This window comes from Brienomyrus brachyistius, chromosome 14 (assembly GCF_023856365.1).
Source record: "Brienomyrus brachyistius isolate T26 chromosome 14, BBRACH_0.4, whole genome shotgun sequence".
In the NCBI taxonomy this organism is placed as follows: Eukaryota; Metazoa; Chordata; class Actinopteri; order Osteoglossiformes; family Mormyridae; genus Brienomyrus; species Brienomyrus brachyistius.
Window position 1 is genome coordinate 9,984,999 of NC_064546.1, and position 22,614 is coordinate 10,007,612.

The following is a 22,614-nucleotide window of genomic DNA, read 5'->3' on the forward strand; positions in this document are numbered from 1 at the left end:
ATCACGGTGCGGAAGCGTCACTCAGTTTTGACTCCCAAATTTATGCCTGTTTATAAATCCCTCAAATGTTTAAAATTATTCTTACTTTTTTTTACAAAAGAAACAACATTGACTAATAATACAATTACTTTTATATTTCAAAGCTGTCTTCTATTTAATAAAAATGTAATTCAATTGCGTGTTTGTGCATATAAATTAACGGAGGCGACTGGGTCGGCCGCAACAGCGACTTAAGTAACAGGTTCGGCAGGTGTTTGAAGTGGTTAGCGGCAGACAGCCTTACCTGGTACAGGTGAGAGTGTTTTCCAAGAAGATTGTTTGGGGTGCAGTCGGCGGAGCGGAAGAGACTCTTTTAAAGAAGTAAGTATTTTATTTGAAAACTTTGGTTAATTTGAGAGGATAGTTTTATGATGTGTTTGGTGAACGTCCTAAATCTGGAAGAGTGTAAACTCCTCCCACACCCGACTGACAATAGTTTTCAAAGCGAAGTGACGAATATGAAGAGATATGAAGTGGCGCTTAAGGTAACTGGAGTGGGATAAAGGTATACGTTTCTGCGTTCTCAGTTATATACCAGCAAATTGATAGATTAAAAATTGGTGTTGATATGGAAGTTTTAAAATGTATCCCATATTTTTTTAATCGTCAATATAACGCTACTGTAGCTGGCAATGTTACGTAGAAGGTTTAGAAATGGGGGGGGAAACTAGAGAAAAATGTTACTGAACGAGACAAAATAGCAATACGATTTCGCTGTGAAACATAAAACACATCTCTACACAAAGTAAGAAACCTGGAGTGTATTTTATCAGTTTTCAAAAATGTTGAGCATTTAACATTTATTTATTAGAACGCGAGTTTAATTGCATAATAGACCACAAATTACTTCCCATTTCATTGTATTGTTCTGTAATCGTTATTCATGGGGGAGGAGAATCTTCCTTACCCAGTTATTTTCCCCCGCAACTTTCAAGAAAATGATGGCAGGCTTGATTATACTGCTTTTAAATGCTGACATGCAACGTAACTCCTACAGTAATCACAATATTAGGATTATTCATCCATTGCATTACATTTAATGCATTAAAAATTGGTTCTACATCCCGAACATGATTAAATTACTTGACACGCCACAGTCAAGCGAATTGAGGAAGGAAAGCAAATTAAGCATGAATTTGCTCTAGGGGATGTTACACGTCTGTCATTATTTCTTAAAATAAATTCTGGCCTTACATCTCATGCGTTGAATTCATTCTTTCATAACTTGACTTAACTTGTGCATCTTCTGAGTTTGAAATGCTTCGAGACATCATTTTTTTTTTTACTTTCAAAATGGGGGTGACCTTTGGTTTGTCCAGTTTCATCAGAACAATATGCTATACATTTGCTGCAAGACAAATTCTGTGTTTTTGTCGATGATTGATGGCAAGTTTTCGAGAAGTGTGTGTTCCGTGTAATACAAATAAATGTTACGGGACTATTTGGAACAGCTGAAAAAAATGCAGGCGTTTTGTATGTTTTCCCACGGCGCATAACACATCGCTGTTTTGTGCGTTGAAGCATATTTCAGATCTGATCGTATGCGTCATAGACTGATAGGTTAAACGTCATAAGGATACTCCAACATAATGAACCGCATGGTATTATAACATAACGGAAACGGGACGGGATGAGTAGCTCTTTGCCATGTGAGTAGCTTTTTTTTTTACATGTGCGTTCCATGTTTATCTAGACAATAATTTTATGATACTACAATGGACACCAAATATTTTTATTCTAATCAGAAAGATGATTTCACAGTAAGTGAAACATCCTGTGTGGCTTTTTTCCAGTTACAAGTTTAAGAAAAGTCCTTGCCAATTAGACTGTCACTTGATCGCCTTTTTTTCTTAATCCAGGTTATACCCACATTTCGCCGCAGTCAAATGCTAACTCAATAACCATAAGAAGCATTTGGTACAGTACATGGACAAAACTATTCGTACCTCTGGCTATTACACCTATAGGAACTTTTATGTCATTCTAATTTCTTAGACATCAGTATGGAGTTACCCCACACTTTTGCAGTTATAAAAGCTACCACTCTTCTCGGGAAAGCTGTCTTGGTATGCTGAAGCATTAAGAATTTCCTTCACTGGAATTGGGGGGCCTAGCCCAACCGCATACCATTATCCATCCTCCACCAAACTTTACAGCTGAAACAATGCAGTCGTGCAGGTACTGTTCTGGTAATGTTATCCAAACCCAGAATCGTCCATCAGGTTGTCAGACAGCGAAGCATGATTTATCGTTCCACAGAACAAGTTTCACTGCTGCAATATCCACTAGTGACCTGCGTTTACACCACTGCATCCAACGCTGCGCCATTGCACTTGGTGATGTGCGGCTTGCATGCAGCTCTCAGCGCACAGTTTTTTTTAATTTTTTTTTTTTTTTTTAATTTTAGCTGGGGTCAATAGCAGAGGAAGTTTGGAACTCTGCAGTTATTTAGTCAGCAGATTGCTTTCGCTTTCCGATAATACCACGTACTGTGCAGTTGACTGTGGAATATCTAGCAGGGAAGAAATTTCCCAAACTGACTTATTGCAAAAGGTGTCATCCTACGACAGTACCACACTTGATTTCACAGTTTTCTCCGAATTACCCATTCTTTCATAAATGGGTCATTCTGGCTCGGCTCAACAAAAGGTCCTTACTCGACCATCCCAGAATTGAACCATTTTGTCCTATTTTTTTTGCCCCTTGGCCAATGTGAGAGCCAAGATTTCTCTAGCCTAACTTATAGTTTGGGAGTTGACCTCACTGAATTTCAAGTTGGTGTTTCTTTTCATTTGCAGAAATGCTTGGTAGGCATCTGAAAAGGGGGTCGGTGTCTTTGCAATGGTAACACCTAGACCCCTGGGGGAAAAGGTGGATATAAAAAGTGGAAAGTCTTTCACCAAAGTAGAAAGACCTCGCTCGTTTATCAAGTTAAAATTTATAAATTAAGTTTGACTGTATTTATAAAAACACACACAGAATGGCATTTTCTGTTTTTAAGGGTTTCATTTATCTTAAATTTGTCAATCTCTATACAATTTTTGGATTTTTCATATTGGCCCAGGCGCAATTAAAATGGTTCACTTCGGTGATGGTCAAGCGTAGACGATGCCAAATATTTGAGCTGAGGCAGAGTAACCGAAGCATTTGTGAACCTAACTGCATGGCTGGCTGCTTGATTTTAATACACCTATGGGAATGAGTGAAACACCTGAATTCAATGATTAAGAGGTGTGGCTAGTACTTTTGTCCATATTGTATATATGTTTAACTAAAATTATTTAGTAGCTCTAGTGTTTGTTCTGGATACCCATATTTGATTATGGTTACCTTTTGCTTGTCTTACTATAAGATGACTGGGTGTTGGGTGTGTGTTATTTTTGGTATATAGATAAAATTTAGATTAAGCACAGTTGAAAGCAACACGCGTTGTTGCTTGAATGACAAGTTGAAAGACAATGCATCTTTAATTTATGATTACCTTCGCCAAATACAAATTATGAAATAATTGCTGTGTGGCAGAGATTTGCATTTTACATTGTTTACATGTTTTGTTATTGGTTTGCTGGCCAGTAATGAGCTAATTTTCTAGATGGGTATAAATTGCAATTATTTGTACAGTATTAATGATAGAAATTGTATTCCCATAGTAAACTCAGACTGTTATTTATTCAGTGAAATAAAACTGAGAGCCTCACTGTACAGGAAGACCGGGTACTTAGTCTTTATTTAATGCTTGATGTAGATTTACAACCAATTGCTTTTTCCTAGTGTTGGTTTTGGCTGTATGAAGACAAGATTGTTTTCATAAGCAACTCTGAATCCAGCTATATTTTTGCTTTTTGTCTGTCCTTCGCTTGACTTCCTTTAATTGCCTTAGTAGCCTGTAGGTGATGTGAAGGTTTATAGTTCCAGTCTGTACAGTAATGTAGTCGGGTCATTCCATGTCAAATCATTATACTTTTGAACCTCATCGTCACGGATTTTAAGAGAACTTGGCATGTTGATTTGGTCACATGAGTAACTCATGAAACTGAAATTGGGCAAGTCTTGGATCAATATTGAGGGAGATTTAAGCAAACAAAGTTAACTTCTTTTTTTTTGGGGGGGGGGGGGGGGCGGCTATGACTTTGGCTATATTATCCTTAATGTAAGCTACACAAAAATGGTCCTTGTTTTGTTTTAAAGCTATTGTCCAGCTCTATTCAAATAATCACCATATAATTACTGATTAAAATATTAAAAATGTGTTTCAGAATTGATCAATTTTTTTACTATGCAGCCATGACATAATCTTTGATGCTTGCAAAGTAGAGTGATTCCCTCACTGTGCACTTACACTGGGCCGATTTGCACACCTGATTCACCTCCGATGAATGCAGGGCATTTATTTAGCCATCTTTACTAGCCACGTGGGCCTTTTCAATAGTATGGGAAGTACAGTTGTCTGCAATAACATTAATGAAGCTTCCATTAAATTTCATTGTAGCATTTTTGTAACCTTAATGTTATTACATATACCTGTGCTTTTTATACTATTTCATGTCAGTGTGTGTCTGCCTTAAAAAGGCCCATTAGTGATATGAAACCATGTAACGCTACCTTTACGTCGAAATATCTCAGCAACACCCTACAAACCAAAGAGCGAATTTTCTGGAGATGTTCCTGACATATGATCTAGCTTTAGCAGATTTTTTTAATTACATTTTTAATAATTAAATCAGTTGCATAGTAATTATTCAAATGTGGATGGCATATTTGTTCAATCTATAGATCTCTAAAACAATATAAGGACCACTTTTGTGCAGCTTACGTTAAGGTAAATATGGCCCCCAAATTTGGTGTTAAAATCAAATCACGTTTAGTTTCAGGTAACATATGTACAACAGTGTCACTACATATTTCTTTTGACATCAGAGTGTTGTATCGTTTGATGCTTTAGTTTGTTAGGATGCTGTTTGTATTGCATGCATGATTTGTTTTACATGTGTTATGAAGGAGTTATTTATTGATTTGTGTATTTGCGTTACCAGATCAAAAATATGTCGGGCTTTTGAAGCCCTAGCGGGCACTTTCATCAGTAAGTTCATGAGCTAGAATGGCAGAGGAGATTGTTATGGTTACTAAAAATAACTGTTTGTATATCTCATTTCTGTCATGCTTGTGTATGTTAAGATTTGTTGGCTGATAGAACGTATCTATACCTATGCCAGAGTGTAAAGGCTGTTGGACAGTGCCTGCCTCTGCAAGCCAGTTGCTGTTTTTCAAACAGATGCACGGTGCGTCATTGGGTGGAAGCCATTTACAGGAATGCCACCCCACTGATGAACATTTTCTGCAAGCATATAAGGTGGCATACTGTTGTAGCTGCAGGTAGCTATTTTCTCATTGCCTTGTATGCTTCTTTAATGACATTAACCCATGGGAATTGGCATTTAATATGAATAACTAGCTGTATGCTGAATACACTTAAATACAACATGTTAAACCTATATTTATGGAAAACATATCCTAGAGGTATAGTATAACTACTGAATTTGAGTGCTAAAGCTTCTTGGAAAGCTCTCAACGATGGAGACTTCTTATTTTGTTGTCATTTTTTTCCCCCTCTTTGAAAATATTTAGCTGTAGGTCATTCATGTGTAATTCAACTGGTCCCAGTATTGAGGCTTTGTTGTGTTGGCAGATGTGTGGAGTATCATGACGGCTCATCATGGCACCCCTTAAACGTGCTTAAATAATCAGTTATGCACTGCTTTGTCTAAAGATATGTCATGCCCCGCTCCTTTCATCACAGAAACACCATCATACGCCACTGCTTTGTGGTGATTTTATCGGGTTAAGAATAAACTAGAGCTTGGATACATGAGACCTTATTAATGCCCGGTTTTTAAGAGTCGAGTTTTTGGATCGATTAACTTCTTATTTGTCTTTCGGTGCATGGGTTAGTTTTATGGTGAAATCATCCTGAAGAAGCCAGAATTGTACACCTTAATCAAAATACTTTAATTTAGTGCAGCCCGGACATTATGATGTCCAAGTGTCTTTCTGAGTGTGATTGAGTATTGTTCCGCTGACATTACAGGTTTTTCTTGAACTTGGGAGGCTGCTTCGAAAAGCGACTTTTTTTTTTTTTTCTTCTTCATACGCCTCCCTGAGGTAGCTACAAAAAAAGAAGGGCGCATGGCCAAGAACAACTCGTATTGCTCTGTCGGCTGTTATCTATCCAAACAAGTCTTTGGAAACTTTGGCTTGACAAACTTGTCACTTCTTCATCTTTGATTTATTTTTCCGCAAAAATGTAAATGTTTTTCAGGTCAGAATGGCTTTGGTATTTGGGCTAAATGTCCATATTATGCGTTACTTTAGCACTTAAGTCTATTTTAATGAAAATCAACCACTGCCTCCTTACCTGATTTTAATCTATTTGTATGATGGTGTTTCTGCTGTCTGAGATATATTTTATTGTAATACTTCCACTGGGACTTCAGTACAAATCTGGAAAACCTAAATTAAGCTTTATTTTGGTATCTACTTCAGGGGGATTTTCTAGGCTTCCATCAGAAAATTGAGGTTGTAATTTCCCAATGGTGAATCTATTGGAAAAATCATAACATTTTCATGGATAACTTCAGTGGATTTATTTATTTTTATTTTTTTTTATTTTATTTTTTAATAAATTTGGTACCTAGTGAATGTTGTGATTGGTTATTTGTTCTGATAAGCTAATCTAATAGTAAAATTACCATGTAAAGACATTATTAAACTTTTTTTTTTTTTTCCTTTTTCCTAGTGAATAATCCCATACCATCCAACCTAAGGTCTGAGGCCAAGAAGGCTGCCAAAATCCTCCGGGAATTCACAGAGATCTCCAACCGAACTGGACCTGACAAGCTCATTCCTCGTATGTACCGTGTTCGCTGTGAATGGGTTAATCGGCAGCGTCCTCTGTCACCGACTCGGTGCTGATGTGGCCGTCTATCACCGGGATTGTGCCCATTCCTGGCATATGATGGGGAGCATTTCTGTCATCTGATGTCACGCTTGCATGTTGATGAGACTGCTCTCTCCCAAGGATCTGTCCTTGCAGGTTGTTTTGGTTGCTAAAGTTGGGCCTGGCACTACCTGCTCTTTCTCCCAGTAACGCATGTACGAGCCCCACAGCTGTGTTTTCTCTTTGTGCGTTCTACCCAACTGTCTAGTCTGAAAGTTATGTTGATAACTTAATGGTGAATGTGAGACGACAGGCCTTGTCTATGCCTGACTAAAGATTCCAGACAATAGTGTCTGAGTATGTAAGTGCAGGTGTAGATACGTACTGCCCGTTAAAGGCTATGCTGTTACTATAAGAGCTTCTTAAGAATGTGGTTGTAGCTTGTTTAGTTAAATGTAATGAGAGGATATGGATGGTCTTTATACTTGTTGATCTGCTCCTTGCCGTTTTCTCCTGCAGCTCATGTGATCGCCAAAGCGCAAGGTCTGGCCATCATATCTGTCATCAAGGCGGGGTTTATGATCACAGCGCGGGGAGGCAGCGGAATCGTTGTGGCTCGGCTTTCTGATGGACGTAAGTGAGCCGCCCACTTCTCCCCCATGTAGTGAGTATTGTCTTGCGAACATGGTAAGAGATGGAGTGCTGTGACAGGTGACCTGGCCCCCCACAGTCCCTCAACTTAAACCCTTTAGAGCTGGTTCGGTATGAGTGAGGCAAGTGGCTTGGTGGCTGCATCAGGAAAATGGTTGGAAGAATGCCAAGAGTCTGCATTGCTGTCATCGAAGCAAAATGGTGCAATTTGGAGGAGTCTAATTTGAGAAAATTGAAATGTTGAACACTTCTCTTTTGTCATTGTAATATTTATGTATTACTTATACCATAAGGCCTCGAGGTATAAGGTGAATAAGTTAATGCCATGTCTCTTTTGACAAGGGAGGGGTTAACATACAAATGATGCATGTCATTTGTATTTCATTAAGTCAAGCTTTATACAAGTAACTACTGCCATACCAGGTCCTCGCTATACACTGTACTACTTTTTCCCGAATTGCTTAGTCATTTATTTTTTTTGTTGGTTTTGGATATGCTGCAGAAATAGGTAAGTCTTGGTGTTCAAAGCGATGGACTTGTGTGTTTTGGACACCATTTTGGTGGGAAATGGTCAGTTAATACTTAATGCCCCTGTAACCCTTAATTAAAACATAAAAATTAAGTGATGTATCTTTTTAAAATGAAGATCTCTAAAAAATCATGGGAGTATCTTGCTGTTGTCTGACAGAGAAATGCCCAGACCTGGAAGAGAGTCAAGTCAGTCCTCTGCAAAACATTAGTCATTCAAGGGCTGCTATGCTGGAAAGAGTGTGTGTGTGTGTGTGTGTGTGTGTGTTTGCTGTCTTATTTTATTAATGTACAGAATCTGAGGTTTATTTTGGAGCTTGTTTAAACCATCAGATTTCAATTCATTGACATTCACAGAATTCTTGATTTCAGATTTTGAATTTCTTTAGCATGCCACCTTTTAACAAAATGCATTCCTTGAAGGGTGTGGAATTGAACACTTTTTTTTCCTTTATACGTTTTTAAATGTCCATCCCACCCCCCCCCCCCCCCCAGTCCATTGGATTTTTCTTCATTTACAGAGTATTTTAAATATTCCTTTCCTCTAGGCTGGTCTGCTCCCTCTGCTATTGGAATCGCAGGCCTTGGAGGAGGGTTCGAGATTGGCGTTGAGGTAAGCTGGGAAACTATGATCCACCTGTTGCAGGCATTTCCTTTCTGATATCCATGGTATTTTTTTTGTTTTAAAATCCAGATGCCTTCCTTTTTATGTTGCTGTCATTTGAAGTCTTTGTTGCTATTGTCAATCTCAGATCATTACTTTAGTGCTTTAGAAAAAGGAATCTTCTAACTTAATTTTAGCATCTTAAAATATGAGCATTAACATACAGAAACTCCTAATCTGTACAATACGTAAGATCTGAAGTTTGTGTTTTTCCCCATTTTAAATTAAGGTGAAATACAAAGCCAAGCTATTTCATTAATCAGTGGGAACTTTTTCTTAGCTGTTAAATGGTTAACGTATAAATAACAGATTCTTTTTGTAATTAAAATTGCCCAAAGAATCAAAAGGAACATTAATTTGGATACCTGTGCGGTTTTAGCCAATATAATTGAGGCAACCACTTGTGCAACAAAATAGAGCTCAAGTTTGCCAATAAGACTTGTATGCCTTCAAAACTAGGGTGACATGCCTGATACTCTGTTTTGCTGTTAGCTTGTAAAATTTCAGCTATAAACAGAGTGATGGGGGGTGGGCAATGCATAGAATTTTTGTGTCTCTACTACTTTTCAAACACACTGACAGTTTTTCACTATTCATGGCTTAATTTTACAAACTAGGGGGCATGTTTAAATGTTTGACTTGTTTATGCTTAAAGTGACGGCTTTGTGGAACAACTAATTTCTTACTGTAAAAATCTTGTACTTGCAAATCATTGGGATTATCCTTTCATAATGGCCCGCAAAGCTTTGGCACAGTGCCACACTGCATGCTGGGACATGCTACTGTGATTCTTTTAGTTTTCTTTCCCTGTCCTGGTAGCTTTTACAGCAGTGTGAGAATAGTGGTCATCTTGGCATCCCTTTGCCATCAGTCTTCAGGAGGCAGTGAAGTTTGCAGTCATCTATTTTTGTTTCCTGACGAATGCAACGGCACTGCATTTGCAGTGCTGTTAATGCCACTCAAGCCTGCATTTCGTTATCACAAATAAATGCCCTTTGCCTAATCATATTGGTCACGTGACTAGTTGCATTGTTTTCCAGACTATCAGTCTGACATGAAATGTCGAAGCACTGGAACCTGATTGAAGTTTGTGGAGCCTGGCTGATATTTTATCACTATTTTGAAAACATTTACTCACAAGTACCTTCAGATCTGTCCTGCACAGAGTGTCAGTATAAAGGCCATCTGGCAGAGACATAGCCCCATACATGTAAATCTTTATTTCACCTATATTATAACACAGTTGTAATTTGCAAACTTTTCCAGAACCTCATAGTATTTAATTGGTTAGATCTGCATTGACTATCATTGGTTTGACTGATGACCTAATTGTCACACTTCTTTCTATTAGATTACATTAACGTTTGGTTTAGCTTGGCTCCCACTTTTATGCTTTGGTATTCTCATGTCTTTTCGGTGCTCTGCATATGTATCATGATGCCAAACTCACAATGTTGTCCCACTTGAAGCATATCTTGGATCGTCAGTTGTGTCAAGCATTTAACTGGAGCATGCATAATCTTTCTTCCAGTTTTGAAATAGTTTGGCTGCCGTGCAACCTAGGATATGCTCAATGGTGCTGCTCCCCAGCCAATCCAGACACTTGAACCTTCAGGAATGTTCGAACACTATGTTACCTGCTGATCATAGTGCCCTATGCTGCCTGAGAGAGGGTCCACGCCCCCACCCCTCAACCTTGTCCAGAAGACGCATATTGGAAGATTAGGATATCTAATTTCTGTGGTTTTAGACAAGTTCTCTTTTCTATAATCTGTTATTACAGTTATAGTAACCTAATGTCACCCTATTGCTTTCAGAGTTGAGCAAGTGTACTGCAGTGAGCTAAAGCAGCGTTCTCAGTTTGGCTGTTTTAGACCAACCTGCTTTATACATTTTAGTGCATCTCGGTGGACGTGTCGTGGTGTCTAAGCTGTGGGGTTTTTTTTTTTTTTGTATACTTTTTATCTTTCGTGACAGATCTTGCCTTCCCTGTCTCTGGGCTGACGTATCAAGAGATGCAAGACTTTCTCGTTACAGTAAATTCTGGCAAATACTTTGTTCTATCTGTTTGTCATTGAAGCCAACAGACCAGTGAGAACATTTTCAGCCCTTGTTTATATATCCAAAAAAAGAGGGGGGGGGGGGGGGGGAGGTGCGACATTGCTGTGCAACAAGAAAAATTCTTAACTGGAATATACATACTGTCATTGTTTTGGGCGGCAAGTATACAAATTGTTAGTTTGCTAGCGTTCTTGTACTGGATGAGTATGAAATAACAGAAGGGGTCAATGGCAATGAAGGATCATTTTGTTCAGAGAACAATCTGGTTTAAGATAATGGTCTCCGACTTCAGTGTGGGATTATTTTTAGAGAATAGAACACCTGCCAAACTGTCCTTGATTTTATGAATCTGCTGAAATTTGTGTTCATTTCTGTTGATATATTTATTTTCGTTTGCCCTGAGATTTCTCCTTCCTCCCCAAGGTTTCAGACCTGGTCATCATCTTGAATCACAGGCGGGCCGTCGACGCGTTCACGAAAGGTGGCAACCTCACCTTGGGAGGCAACTGCACTGTGGCTGTGGGACCTCTGGGCAGGTAAATCGTCAAAGTGCTCCTGCCTCATTCTTTGGCCTCAATGTCGCAAAATTTTTTTTGGTTTTTAATGTGATTTTAAGTGGGTGTGTTAAGCATTAATATTTCCCTTGTTCTTTTTGGTCAGCCCCTTTATACTTGCAAAAAATATTTGATTACCAACAATTTAGGGCTGAGAAGCTATTCTGTTTTTTTTTTCCTCTTCCCCTACATTTCCATGTTTAGTGAAAAGATCTGTTGCGTTCACCGGTTATTTGTGTGCTTTATGCGCTGCGAACTGATGATGGCTGTTATGTCTTTTTATTTATAGATAAGGCTGTAATTAGTATTTCTATGGTGAGAAAGTGTGTGTCTCCTGTGTGTGTTAAATCATTTTATAAATAGACATTTATAAATGACTACATGTTGGGGCAGGAATTTTTTCTTTCTGTGGAACTGGATTGGTACCTGAAGAGCATCTATCATATGGGTTAAGGAGTGGTGCAGTGAGGGTGTCAGTAATGTAATATCGCATGACATGTTTGGTCCACCCCCACCCCCCCATCGTAACAGCGTACCAATCGGTGTGGCGAATGCTGCATGCTGCCAAGATTCTCGTCTCGTGTTCATTGATCTGTTGGGATACAAAACCTGTGCAGATGTTTCTGGTCATGGAAATAAAACTTAACTCTGAAATTATGCTAGTTGTCTAGTTGCATATCAGTTAAATGTCTCCTGCGGTGAAGAAGTGACTTGGACAGTGTGCTTATTGAGTCTTTGTGCTTATTGATGTCATCGGGCCCTGTAATGTACATCATGTTCCTGTTGCAGGAACGTTGAGGCGGATGTGGCATTGCGGAGCACAGCCGCCGTCTTCACCTACTGCAAGTCACGTGGCCTCTTTGCAGGGGTGTCCTTGGAGGGCTCTTATCTCATAGAGCGTAAAGAAACCAACAGAAAGTAAGTGGCTTTTGATCACAGCTGAGTGAGAAGTGCCGTATTGAGTTTGCACAGGTCCCAGATCTAGCTTTTTGAGGACTCATCGTGAAGTTCATTGGCCAAGTGTTCTATGATTTTAGTTTTGAGGCATTTCTCATGACATGTTTGACTTATTTGCGGTCTGGCAGGTTTTATTCCCAGGATATCCGGGCCCACGAGATCCTGAACGGGAATGTTGAACCTTCTCCAGGTGCCCAAGAGCTGTATGACATCCTGGAGGACTACACCGAGAAGTACACCACAGACTGGCAGCGCAAGAACCTCCGACAGTCCAACAAGGTGACGTTTAGGACCTGAGGGTGGCTTTGGGTTTCGTAAGATTTCTTCATAAAATGTGTTCTTGCTTGTCTAAAAGGAAATGTCACTCTCGTGTTTGGCTACTTGCATTGTTTTAGTTGCTCCGGAGGCCGGGGAAAATTTACATGCAAGTCTGGTTTGTGCTTTTCAGTCAAGTGCTCCACCAGCAAGACCACGGCCTCCCGTACAGAAACCCTCAGTAGCCCGCAAAGCGGAAGGTAAGACGGTAAAATCTTCCAAGGGGGGCTATGTTAATTGCAGTTCCTTCGCCTATTTCAGATAAGTTTATCTTCCCCAACTATCAGTTAAAGTGTAAGATAGGGAATTGCAAGCAAAAAAGCTGTGACTGTACTCTAAGTGGCACACAGTGCTAGTATACCAGAGGACTTTGGTATGGAAAAAGGAACAAGGCTTTGGAGAGACTGTTAAACTGAGGTGTACCTTTCAGCCTAACCTCATCCCAGACTGGGGTACATTTCCCAAAATGTTCCAACTATGCAAGTTGCTAAAATTGTTGGCAAGTATGCTTTTGGGAAACATACCCTGATGTATAGTACTGCTGGGTGAAGCAGAGCCAATCAATTAGAAACCTGAAATGAAATAGATTAGGGAATTCTTAATGCTACATCCTACAAAAAGTCCTCCCACGTTAATTTACAGCTGAATTTGTCTGTGTACAAACATGCTTGTTGTTGATTTAAGCATTTTATTATGTCCATCTAGATAAGGGTGTGTGGTTTGGCTCATACTTGCTAACTAAAAAGAAATGCATGTAGTCTAAGGAACTTTGATTCGGTACTGTAATTTGGTGGTAGGATGTATGAATTTCATTCACTTAGCTTTTTGTGTATTTTCGTCTATAGATGTCAAGTCGTCCGTGTACCCAGATGTCGCTGCCCTGAAATGGGACAGTCCTGGTTAGTATGAATGTCTGTCTGCTTTTTCTTGAAAATGGTATACGTTTACTGCATACTCGTGTCCATTGTGACACTTGTTTAGTGATACACTTTAAATGTTTTGTAACTTGTCATCGAAGATGGTTTACTTTGTACTGGAAGAACTTTGCCCTAGTCACTTCTGCGACAGATTCAGTGTGAACATTTTGCAAGTTTGATAAAATAACCTTGGTTTAACGTCTCACGTAGGTTAAATGTGAATGTGGTATCATGCCAGGAAACTTGGTGAACCAGTATCCCTAAATATTAAGTACCTTTATTCTTTTCCCCATGACCGTACTGGGTAGGTGGCTATGGACGATGGGTAGGTGGGCGTATCACAGATGTTGACTGTAGCAGTGGTATTCCTATATGGAAGTCAAGCATTTTATGTTCCCAGTTAAATCCAATTTGCACCTTTTTGTGCGACTTGCAAGTAAAATTGACAACAGCCAAGAAAGGTAATTGGTTCTTAGCCAGCCTCTGTGGCCATTGTGAAGCGTTGGTTTGTCCGGAAGAGCTCTGAGATCCCGGTCTCAGGATGAAGCAGCTGAAGTTGTTGAATTATTGTAAGTCTGATTCCATGACTGGTCTGACACAAACACATTCCAGCAGCCATGGGCAGTGAACGCCCATTGTGACAATTAACAGTTCATTCATGGTGAATTTTGTTTGTGTGGCATTAACCTACACATGCTTGTTCTTTTTGTGTGCCTTTTTTATTTATTTATTTATTTATTTGAACTAAGTGGTGACTGGAGCCTCACTTAACAACTATGCACTACAATACCTCAATATAGCATCTCTGTATCAGTGTCTGTATGTTTTACGGCATTAAAAAACCCTTTGGGTTTTTAAATACCATGGTACACCGTCATATCGTTGAAACCTAGTAATAACTTCTAATTTTTTTTTTTTTTTTTTTTTTTTTTTTATGAATCACACACGAGAAAGCTACATCATTAGCCAGGTACTCCCTTCCGACTAACTCGAGCCCTATTATAGAACATAGTTTTGTCTTCAAACATTGGTGATTCACTTGCTCTTGCTTAAGAGCAGACAAATCGCCCCACCTTACAGAAACTGTCAGAATCACCGGACAATCATCTTGGTTAATTGCCAGTAGGGCAGCAGCACACTCTACCTTGTTTATAATTGCAGAGGGTTGCATCAGTATTGCTCTGAATTCCCCAAAGTTGTGAATTTCCCTGGTTGAGTATACCAAATCGGATGCCTCAACTTTGGTTACTGTGACCATAACTGCGACTTCACCGTGAGCATTTCAGAAATTTAACTGGGTGATTATATTGATGATGCACAATTGTTTAAAAAAAAAAAAAAGTCAATATGTTCAATTGCATGAAATTTGACTTTGTTGTAATGGCCTTGACCGAGACATTTGTCTTTCTTTAGTAAATTGCCGGCCAATACAAATTCGACATTTTATAATTTGCATTTCAGCAGCCTAATGGCATGCCTATATGCTCAATAAAAGGATATTTAAATAAATGTATTTGAACTAAATCAGGGCTCTTGAAGACTTTTTAAAGCGTTCATGGTGTATGTAAAATGTTTGCGCTTTAAATGGAATTCTCCCTGAGTTTTTTCCATTGGTAGCTGCTTTCTATTTGTAATATTCTCGCCAGTCCCGGTCCCGAACGACCTCCATTTAGATTACCCAGGAAAATGATCTGTGTTTCTATTTTTCATGACCACGGAAATGGATACGCATGAATTAGACACTAATTCTGTTTCCGAGTCGAAGACTCTTAAAATGGCCACATTCTGTTTGCAGTTACAAAATGTGCGCGCTGCACAACTCTAGCAATAATGAGCCCCAACCCTGATCCAGTACTTAAACTTTTAATTGCTTTGTGCCCATATTTTGTCGACAAATCACTGTTCTCGGCAAATTTTTTATATATTAAAGTGTGAAGTCAGTGTTATTGCCTTGCTTCAGTCAAACTGCATTTGTCCTTAAGTGTTTTGCTTCTGTATTGCAACCGATGCACAAATCACTGCTGCATAATCCAATGCATCAGTCTGCATTGCATTCCATTGTAATAGTCTTATCTATGGCACCTGCGCAGCAGGGAAATTCCCAGCCAGGGTCTTCCGTCCTGTCAAAGCACTTTCACTGGGATTCGTGTACAAGCAGGAAACCACATAACTTCAGTGTCGTCGCACTGCCAATATAAACTAACTGGGCTCCCCAGCTGCATTCTCTTGCCAGATCTGTAGGATTGTCCTTTTTTAACTCTTCTTAATTGCTACGTGCGTTAGTGGGGGTTGTAGAATGAAAGTAGTGTGCAATTAATGCAAGTTGCATTATGTCCTGGCATTTATGGCAGTGGGAACAGTTTTATGTGCCTTAGGTGTTTGTTAAATTTTTGCATTTGAAAGATCATTTGAGAAAGGTGCCTTCTGTAAAACAGTGGGCCAGACTCCCTGTCTTGTAGTTTCCAGCATATGCCATGTTCTATTTCTGCCTTAAACCAGTGCAGTGAGAATATTCTAAAACCAAGACTGCCCCCTTGATTAGGCTTTGCATAGTAGTTTTATCTATAAGAAAAACCATCTGCTATGAAAATTGTATATAAAAATGTGTCTATCATGAGATCTGCAACGAGTTTGTCCCTGTGTCTGCTGTTCTCTTTTATTTTTGTATTTGGAATTTAGTTATGCTGCTATATCCCTATTGAGCTTGTACCTCTGTCATATTAAGGAATGTTATAAGTACAGAATAGTTTTTTTTTTTTTTTTTTTTTTTTTTTTTTTTTTTTTAAATTCCCCCCAATAAAATGCTAAGACTATAACGCACATGTTTAAATCCCTTTCTATATGAAAATGGTAGGTATACCTTTTTTGTTTTAAAATGTGACTTCATTCATGCTGACATTTTAACGTTAAATTGTAGGGTGCGTCGTTTTAGAGTGTATTAAGTCGGTCATATAGACTAATTTGTATTTGGAGAAATATAGTTGTTCATTTGCACAATTAATTGTGTATTTTCCGGGTAAACATGACATGTTTTCAGGTTACATTATTAAACATTAATAATGAATCACCCGAAATAAGATGCATATTAACATAATAGAGAGAATAATTCATGTATTTTGTCATTTTGCCATGTCAAAACAATGAATTAATCACTTGCCTTCCCCAAGAGGTCATTGTGAGTGGGTAGATTTTTAAATAAGTGTACAGATTCCGGAACTTCTCCTCATTGGAGACTCATTCGATTTAATCAGGTCTGCCATGCATAACTTATTCTTAATGATTTTCCTTTGCTCATGTTATTTCTTCATTTAATATTTTTGCCATGCAAATGTTATAATGCTGTATGTGCTGCCCCCTAGTGTATAAGTACGGCACTTATGACAATTGTGTGTCAATTTTGTATTGCGTAGAAATAATCAAGCATAATTTTCACCTTTGTCAGTACATTTCTTTGTCACTACATACAAATTACATGGGAATACATTTAGTTAAATATAGGGTAGCATGTTTCTTTAAATCAAGACAGTGATGAATTTTGCCCTTAAGGAATGTTGAGCTGTACACCCCTGTTGATATGAAATTGGAATGAAGCAGGTCTTTTGGCCCCAGTGAATCGTGTGTAAATGTTGTACAACTGGCTTAATTTCTGATGTTTTTTTTTGGAAAATGTGCTTTGTTGTCATTATACTTTCATGATGATGATGATAGCAGAATATACCATGTTAACTGATTCTGATGCTGCTACTCCATAGCTCCATCCAGAACAGCAGACAGGCCCCTAGTGGTCACAGCAGTACACCCTTTCACGGGCCAGCAGCCCGGGGATCTCAGCTTTGACGTGGGAGACAAGATTACCGTGATCACCAAGACTGACTCTCAGTACGACTGGTGGGAGGGGCAGCTGCAGGGGCAAGTAGGCATCTTCCCTGCTAACTTTGTCTCCTTCAACTGAGCAGGGCGGGCAGCAGGTCAGTGGGAATATGTCCCGACAGTTGTACTTAGTTTGCACGTCTTTTGATTTGTTTAATATTATGTCACCAGCTGAAGGTTGTATGATTTCTATTGCTTGTTAAAGGCATGCCGCAGCCCCCACTCATCTTCATTTAAGTGTTAAATATTTATGGGCTGCAGGGACCAGTATGGAAATGAATTGGAAACAGATTAGCACTACATAGAATTTAATTTTGAAAGTTTTTTTTTTTTTTTTTTTTTTAGTTTGTGTTAATATGGTTAAAGTTTGGTTCTGTTACTGAATGTTGCACAATGAAGGATTTTTATTTAATTTTTTTTCTTAAATGCATGCAATCTTTGGGCAAAATGACTGGTTTCCCACCCTTGTCCTCAACCCCAAGACAGTCCAAATTTTGGCTCCCTACAGGCCTGAATCGGGTATTTGTTGCTCTTGATTAGCTGGGAGGGTGCCAGTATGTTGATTATTTTGGGGTCCTCGGGCTGGGATGAGAAACGCTGGTTTAAAGGCATCTTCTAGACAGTGTTACCCACTTGGCTGTCACTTTGTGTTTAGGGTGACTTTTTTTTTTTTTCTTTTTTAAAACCAGTGTTAAATACTTTACAACTGAAATTTATATTACAAATTATTTTTAAAGGTGGGAGGCTGAAGTTAAGGTGGCTGCCATATCCAATGTGTTAATTTTTTTTTTTTCTTTTTTCTTTAATGGTAGAATTTTAAACTAACTTCTGTGTCGTTATGGTTACAGCTTCAAACTATGAATTTTGAATGATGAGCAGAATGTCACACTATTTGAATTTCTAATAAATATATTTTGGATTATATTCTTTATAAATAGTTGCATTTTGGAATAATATGTAATCAGGGTCTTCATGTCCAGACCCCCTCACCGTATTTACATCAGAAGCCTGTGTGCAGGTGCCAAAACGAAGATTTTCTTGTATTGAGAGCCACATTATAAAATTCAGACTGGAAAATTACACGTATAGCAAAATATTCAACTATGTTAATATATTCAGGAAAAGAAGGAACAGTTGTTTGTCTCCCAGAGTTGCTCAGGAAAATGCAGGTCAACCGTTGGATGAATCCAGTCCACTTCCCAGAGTAAGGGTTGCTGCCGTATCTTTGCATAATCTTTGTGTCCTGTCTTGCAGCCTCTGTAGTAAAGGCTTGACGCAACAAAATAACCTGAAGCTCTCAACCTTCCCCCTAATCTTGTACGATGACTTTCCATTGCATTGGTCTCTGAGCCAGAGGTTGTTCTGCCTCAGGACGGGTTTGAGGGAGACGCATCTTAACTTCACATTCCTATATACCAGTGTTTCCCATTCCGGTTCTCGACGACCCACATGGACAGTCCATGTCTTTGCAGAAATATGGACTGTTTGGCACGGAACTGGAAAGAAGCAAAAATGCAGACTGTCTGTTCCTGAGGTCTGGATTGAGAAACGCTGCTATATAAAGTGCTGACAAAATCTTGGGATGCTGACTTAATTTGGTGAAATTATTACAAATTGGTTTTATAACAACGTAATTCATTTTACAAAAAAAAATGTATCTCATTAGAAACAACCAGTAGTTTTAAGCAAAACATTCATCTGAAGTAGTGAAATTGATACCCATGTTATAGTTCTAAAAGAGCTGTTCTGAGTTTAAAAGTTTGACAAGCATTGGGTGCTTTTTTTTTTTTTTAATTGGTAACAATGCTAAATGTGTATTGGTATCTTTTTTTTGGAGCCAGTAACTCCAATTGCAATTAATAGCAAAATGGTAACAACAGAAGAAAATTGACAATCAAAAAAGGAAATGTCTGTGTGAGATGTGCAGATACGTTAAAACATTGCTTGTCAATGGACTTTTGTTTTGAAGCCAGTAAATTTGCAATGCCTTAACGGAATTAAGGAAGTGCGCCAAGACACTCTGTGAGCACTGTACAATCATCGGTCGGATGTTCTTTGTGAGGATATGATGGATCAGTCAGGTTTTTGTAATTCTGATTATAAAATGCAAATTTGTAATACATTTAAATAACTTTTGTTAATATTTGGACTTTACCAATTAAGAGTCATCCTCTGTGGTGGTTCAAGCCTGTTAAACTGTGTTTTTCTTTTGTGCTAGTCCACAAACTTGATCCTGGAGGACCCTCACTCCACAGATTAGAGACCAATGGCATTCCAAGAAGGACAGACTTTGTTAGCATGCTGTTGAATGTGACAACCAATGAGAGCGTGTCAATGAGATCATTTATCTAAGGTGGGGTGGGGGGGCAGTACTCTGACCATCCTGTGGAAATGATCAGCATACTTTCGCTATCATAACTGGTAGCAACTTTGTAACACCGGCTTCAAACAGGAAGGGTGGCAAGAATCCAACTGCAAAACTAGCTGACATTAAAAATGCTAGATGGTGTCATGTGATACGACTAAGAGATCACAGAACTTTTACCGTGTACAAGGCACATGCAAATGGAGCTCCATGACTTAAGAACTGATCAAAAATTCACTGTAATCTGAAGGCATGATGATTTTCCTCAGATTTTCTGGCTATGCATCTTAAGTGTAGCGTTTTGGTTTTTTTTTTTTTTTTTTTTTTTTTCTTTTGATCCATGCATTACCGATTTTGGTAGCATTACATGGACAAAATACAAAGCTTGAGTTCTACTGTTTAACGGTTCTGTTCTCTTACAGCACATTTAAAATCTGTCACTGACTAAGTGGGTTCCTGTAATTAAACAGAACTGTATGTCAAAGATGCACGTGGTTCCTCTAGGATTGTGGTTGTTGGGGGTCCTTGCTTACTGTTTTTCCTTATTTTATATATTAATGATTTGCATTTGTAATGGGTACTACAGCTATTCGGCAGTAATTGACATTGTAGCTGGATCTACTGAAGGATTTGCCCTGCATTCTTTAGGGCTGGGGAAATAATCACGAAATCCCCTTATCCAGGACTAGTTCCTTTCAAATTTGAAACTGACTGGTTTATGTTTGGATTCATTCTCCTCTCACACACGCATATATATATTTTGGAGGGTTGTGAGTTTTATGACACGTGTTTTGATCACATCTTGTAAATCGCCATCTTGCATGTCTCTTGTCTGCAGGAATGGACTTATCAGGCTGGTAAAATGTCCTGTCATTAATTATGACAGTTAAAATAACATGCATAGCCACAGTGTGGCACGTCAAATTCCTACGGTAAAAACAATAAATGTTTATACATGTCGTCAACCCGATCCAAGTGTCTAAGAAAAACACCACCTCTGTATAATTCGTAGTGTATTATTCTGGAGGGTTATTCACAGTGAATGAAAGGTGTTTATCTGCTCTTAGCTAGAATGCTGGGCCTCTATCCCTATTGTATTTAGAATCTGTCAACAAAACCCACAAAGAAACCATATCCATTCTGAAGAGCCTTAATGTTACTTAAATTAAATAATGGATTATGACAATCTTTTATTTACTTTAAGGGCGCCATTTAACCAAAGAAATAGACTTTGTCAAATGCATTTCTGTACTCTGACCTCATACATTAATAAACAGGTTTGTTACTTTAATCTTCCCCCTCCTGGTTGTCTTGTTGATTGAAACCTAGACTCATTATTTTATCAACAGAGAGAGTTCAAATACCAGATACCGACATTCCTTATACCCCTGGACCCCTGTGTCCAACTAGTGATTTCAGTTCTGGGGTTTAGAAATGGAGCCGATCGAGGGGCAAGACATTGCACTTGAATTTCTCATATAGCTTCAGTGTTTTTTTTTTTTTCTGAATACTTGGGCAAGAAGCAATTTGCACTGTAAAGGGGAAGAAAATGGTCTTGTAATCAAAAATTAGTTTACTTGCAAAGGAAATTGAACATTTGTTCTGTATACACACACACACACACACACACACACACACACACACCAAAGATACAAACCAATCCATTAATTGTTTATAGCCATTTTTTAATGTCACGTGGTTGCACCTAGCATGTAAAATCTTTATTCTACCCTATAAAGTTTTCAGGATTCCCCCCCCTCCAATCTGTTCATCAGACATGGTTGTGAGTTACTGTACTCGGACCAAACATAGTCCATTTATTTAAGAACAAATAACCCTTGTCTTTTTTCTTTTAAGAAATCCTGAAATTACACTGACTAAATCCATAGTCAGCCGATAATTTGTACTGTATATGACAAACTTGCTTGTAGAGAAGGGCGCCCCCAAATGGTGATCCGGTAAGTAGTCCTGTGAGGAATTTAATTTGTCCAGAGTTGTTTGAATGTAATTTCATACCTTAGTATTTAAAAACTCCAATAAAATGTGCATTATCAGTAAAATCCATCGCACAATTAAGTATAAAAAATGTACGCAATCTACATGTTCGCGGAGGTTAATGGCGTCTATCCTAGGAACTGTGGGGCGCGAAGTTTTTTTTTCTCCACTCATTTTCTATTCACTTTCCCCCCGATCTGACCCACTTCATTGCAACCTTTTTATATAGTATTTAAAGTAATGAATGGCATGACATAACTTTAAAGTTTAGCAAGCAATATTAAATTGATGTGCGCTCAAAGGAAGTTACGTGTGTGTGTGTGTGTGTGTGTGTGTATAAAATGTATATATGTTTATAGAAAGAAATTGACTATTGTATAATGAAGGTAATTTGTGAATTAGGCCAACGTGTTTTTGTCAAATTGACCCAAATAAAGACTCATTGCGAATTAAACTGGAATCTATGCACAGACCCTTCCTGTTGCTCATAAATAAAATGTGTTTAAAATATTGCTTGAAGGACAAAAAAAAGAGCTGGTACAAAAGCGGAGATCATGTCCAGGCAAAAATATTTGAGTCGTTTTCTTTCCAAAGCCAATTCAAGTGGTGTTAAAATCTTTTATCCACTAAATGCTTTTGATCAGTGTCGGGTGTGAATCAGCTCAGGAGAAAGGGGAACGCGTTTTGTGTATTGGAGCAACATATGCCGCAGACCTAAATATAGAGGATGCATTGTACTTGATGATTAGTTTATGGTCAGTACA

The 22,614-nt window shown here is 38.5% G+C and overlaps 1 protein-coding gene across 2 annotated transcripts; it reads left to right on the plus strand.

Annotated features, from left to right (window-relative positions):
* Positions 1 to 234: 234 nt before the first annotated feature.
* Positions 235 to 21,146, plus strand: LOC125707957 (SH3 domain-containing YSC84-like protein 1). Of its 2 annotated transcripts, none has more exons than XM_048975405.1 (10): positions 235 to 360; positions 6,833 to 6,943; positions 7,493 to 7,606; positions 8,701 to 8,765; positions 11,301 to 11,413; positions 12,221 to 12,349; positions 12,517 to 12,667; positions 12,837 to 12,903; positions 13,549 to 13,602; positions 17,373 to 21,146. In XM_048975405.1, coding segments are annotated over exons 1-10 (1,005 nt in total). In that variant the 5' UTR covers positions 235 to 359; the 3' UTR covers positions 17,573 to 21,146. The 2 variants fall into 2 exon arrangements, with proteins under 2 accessions (XP_048831362.1, XP_048831363.1); XM_048975406.1 differs by lacking the exon at positions 235 to 360 and adding an exon at positions 385 to 524.
* Positions 21,147 to 22,614: the final 1,468 nt, after the last annotated feature.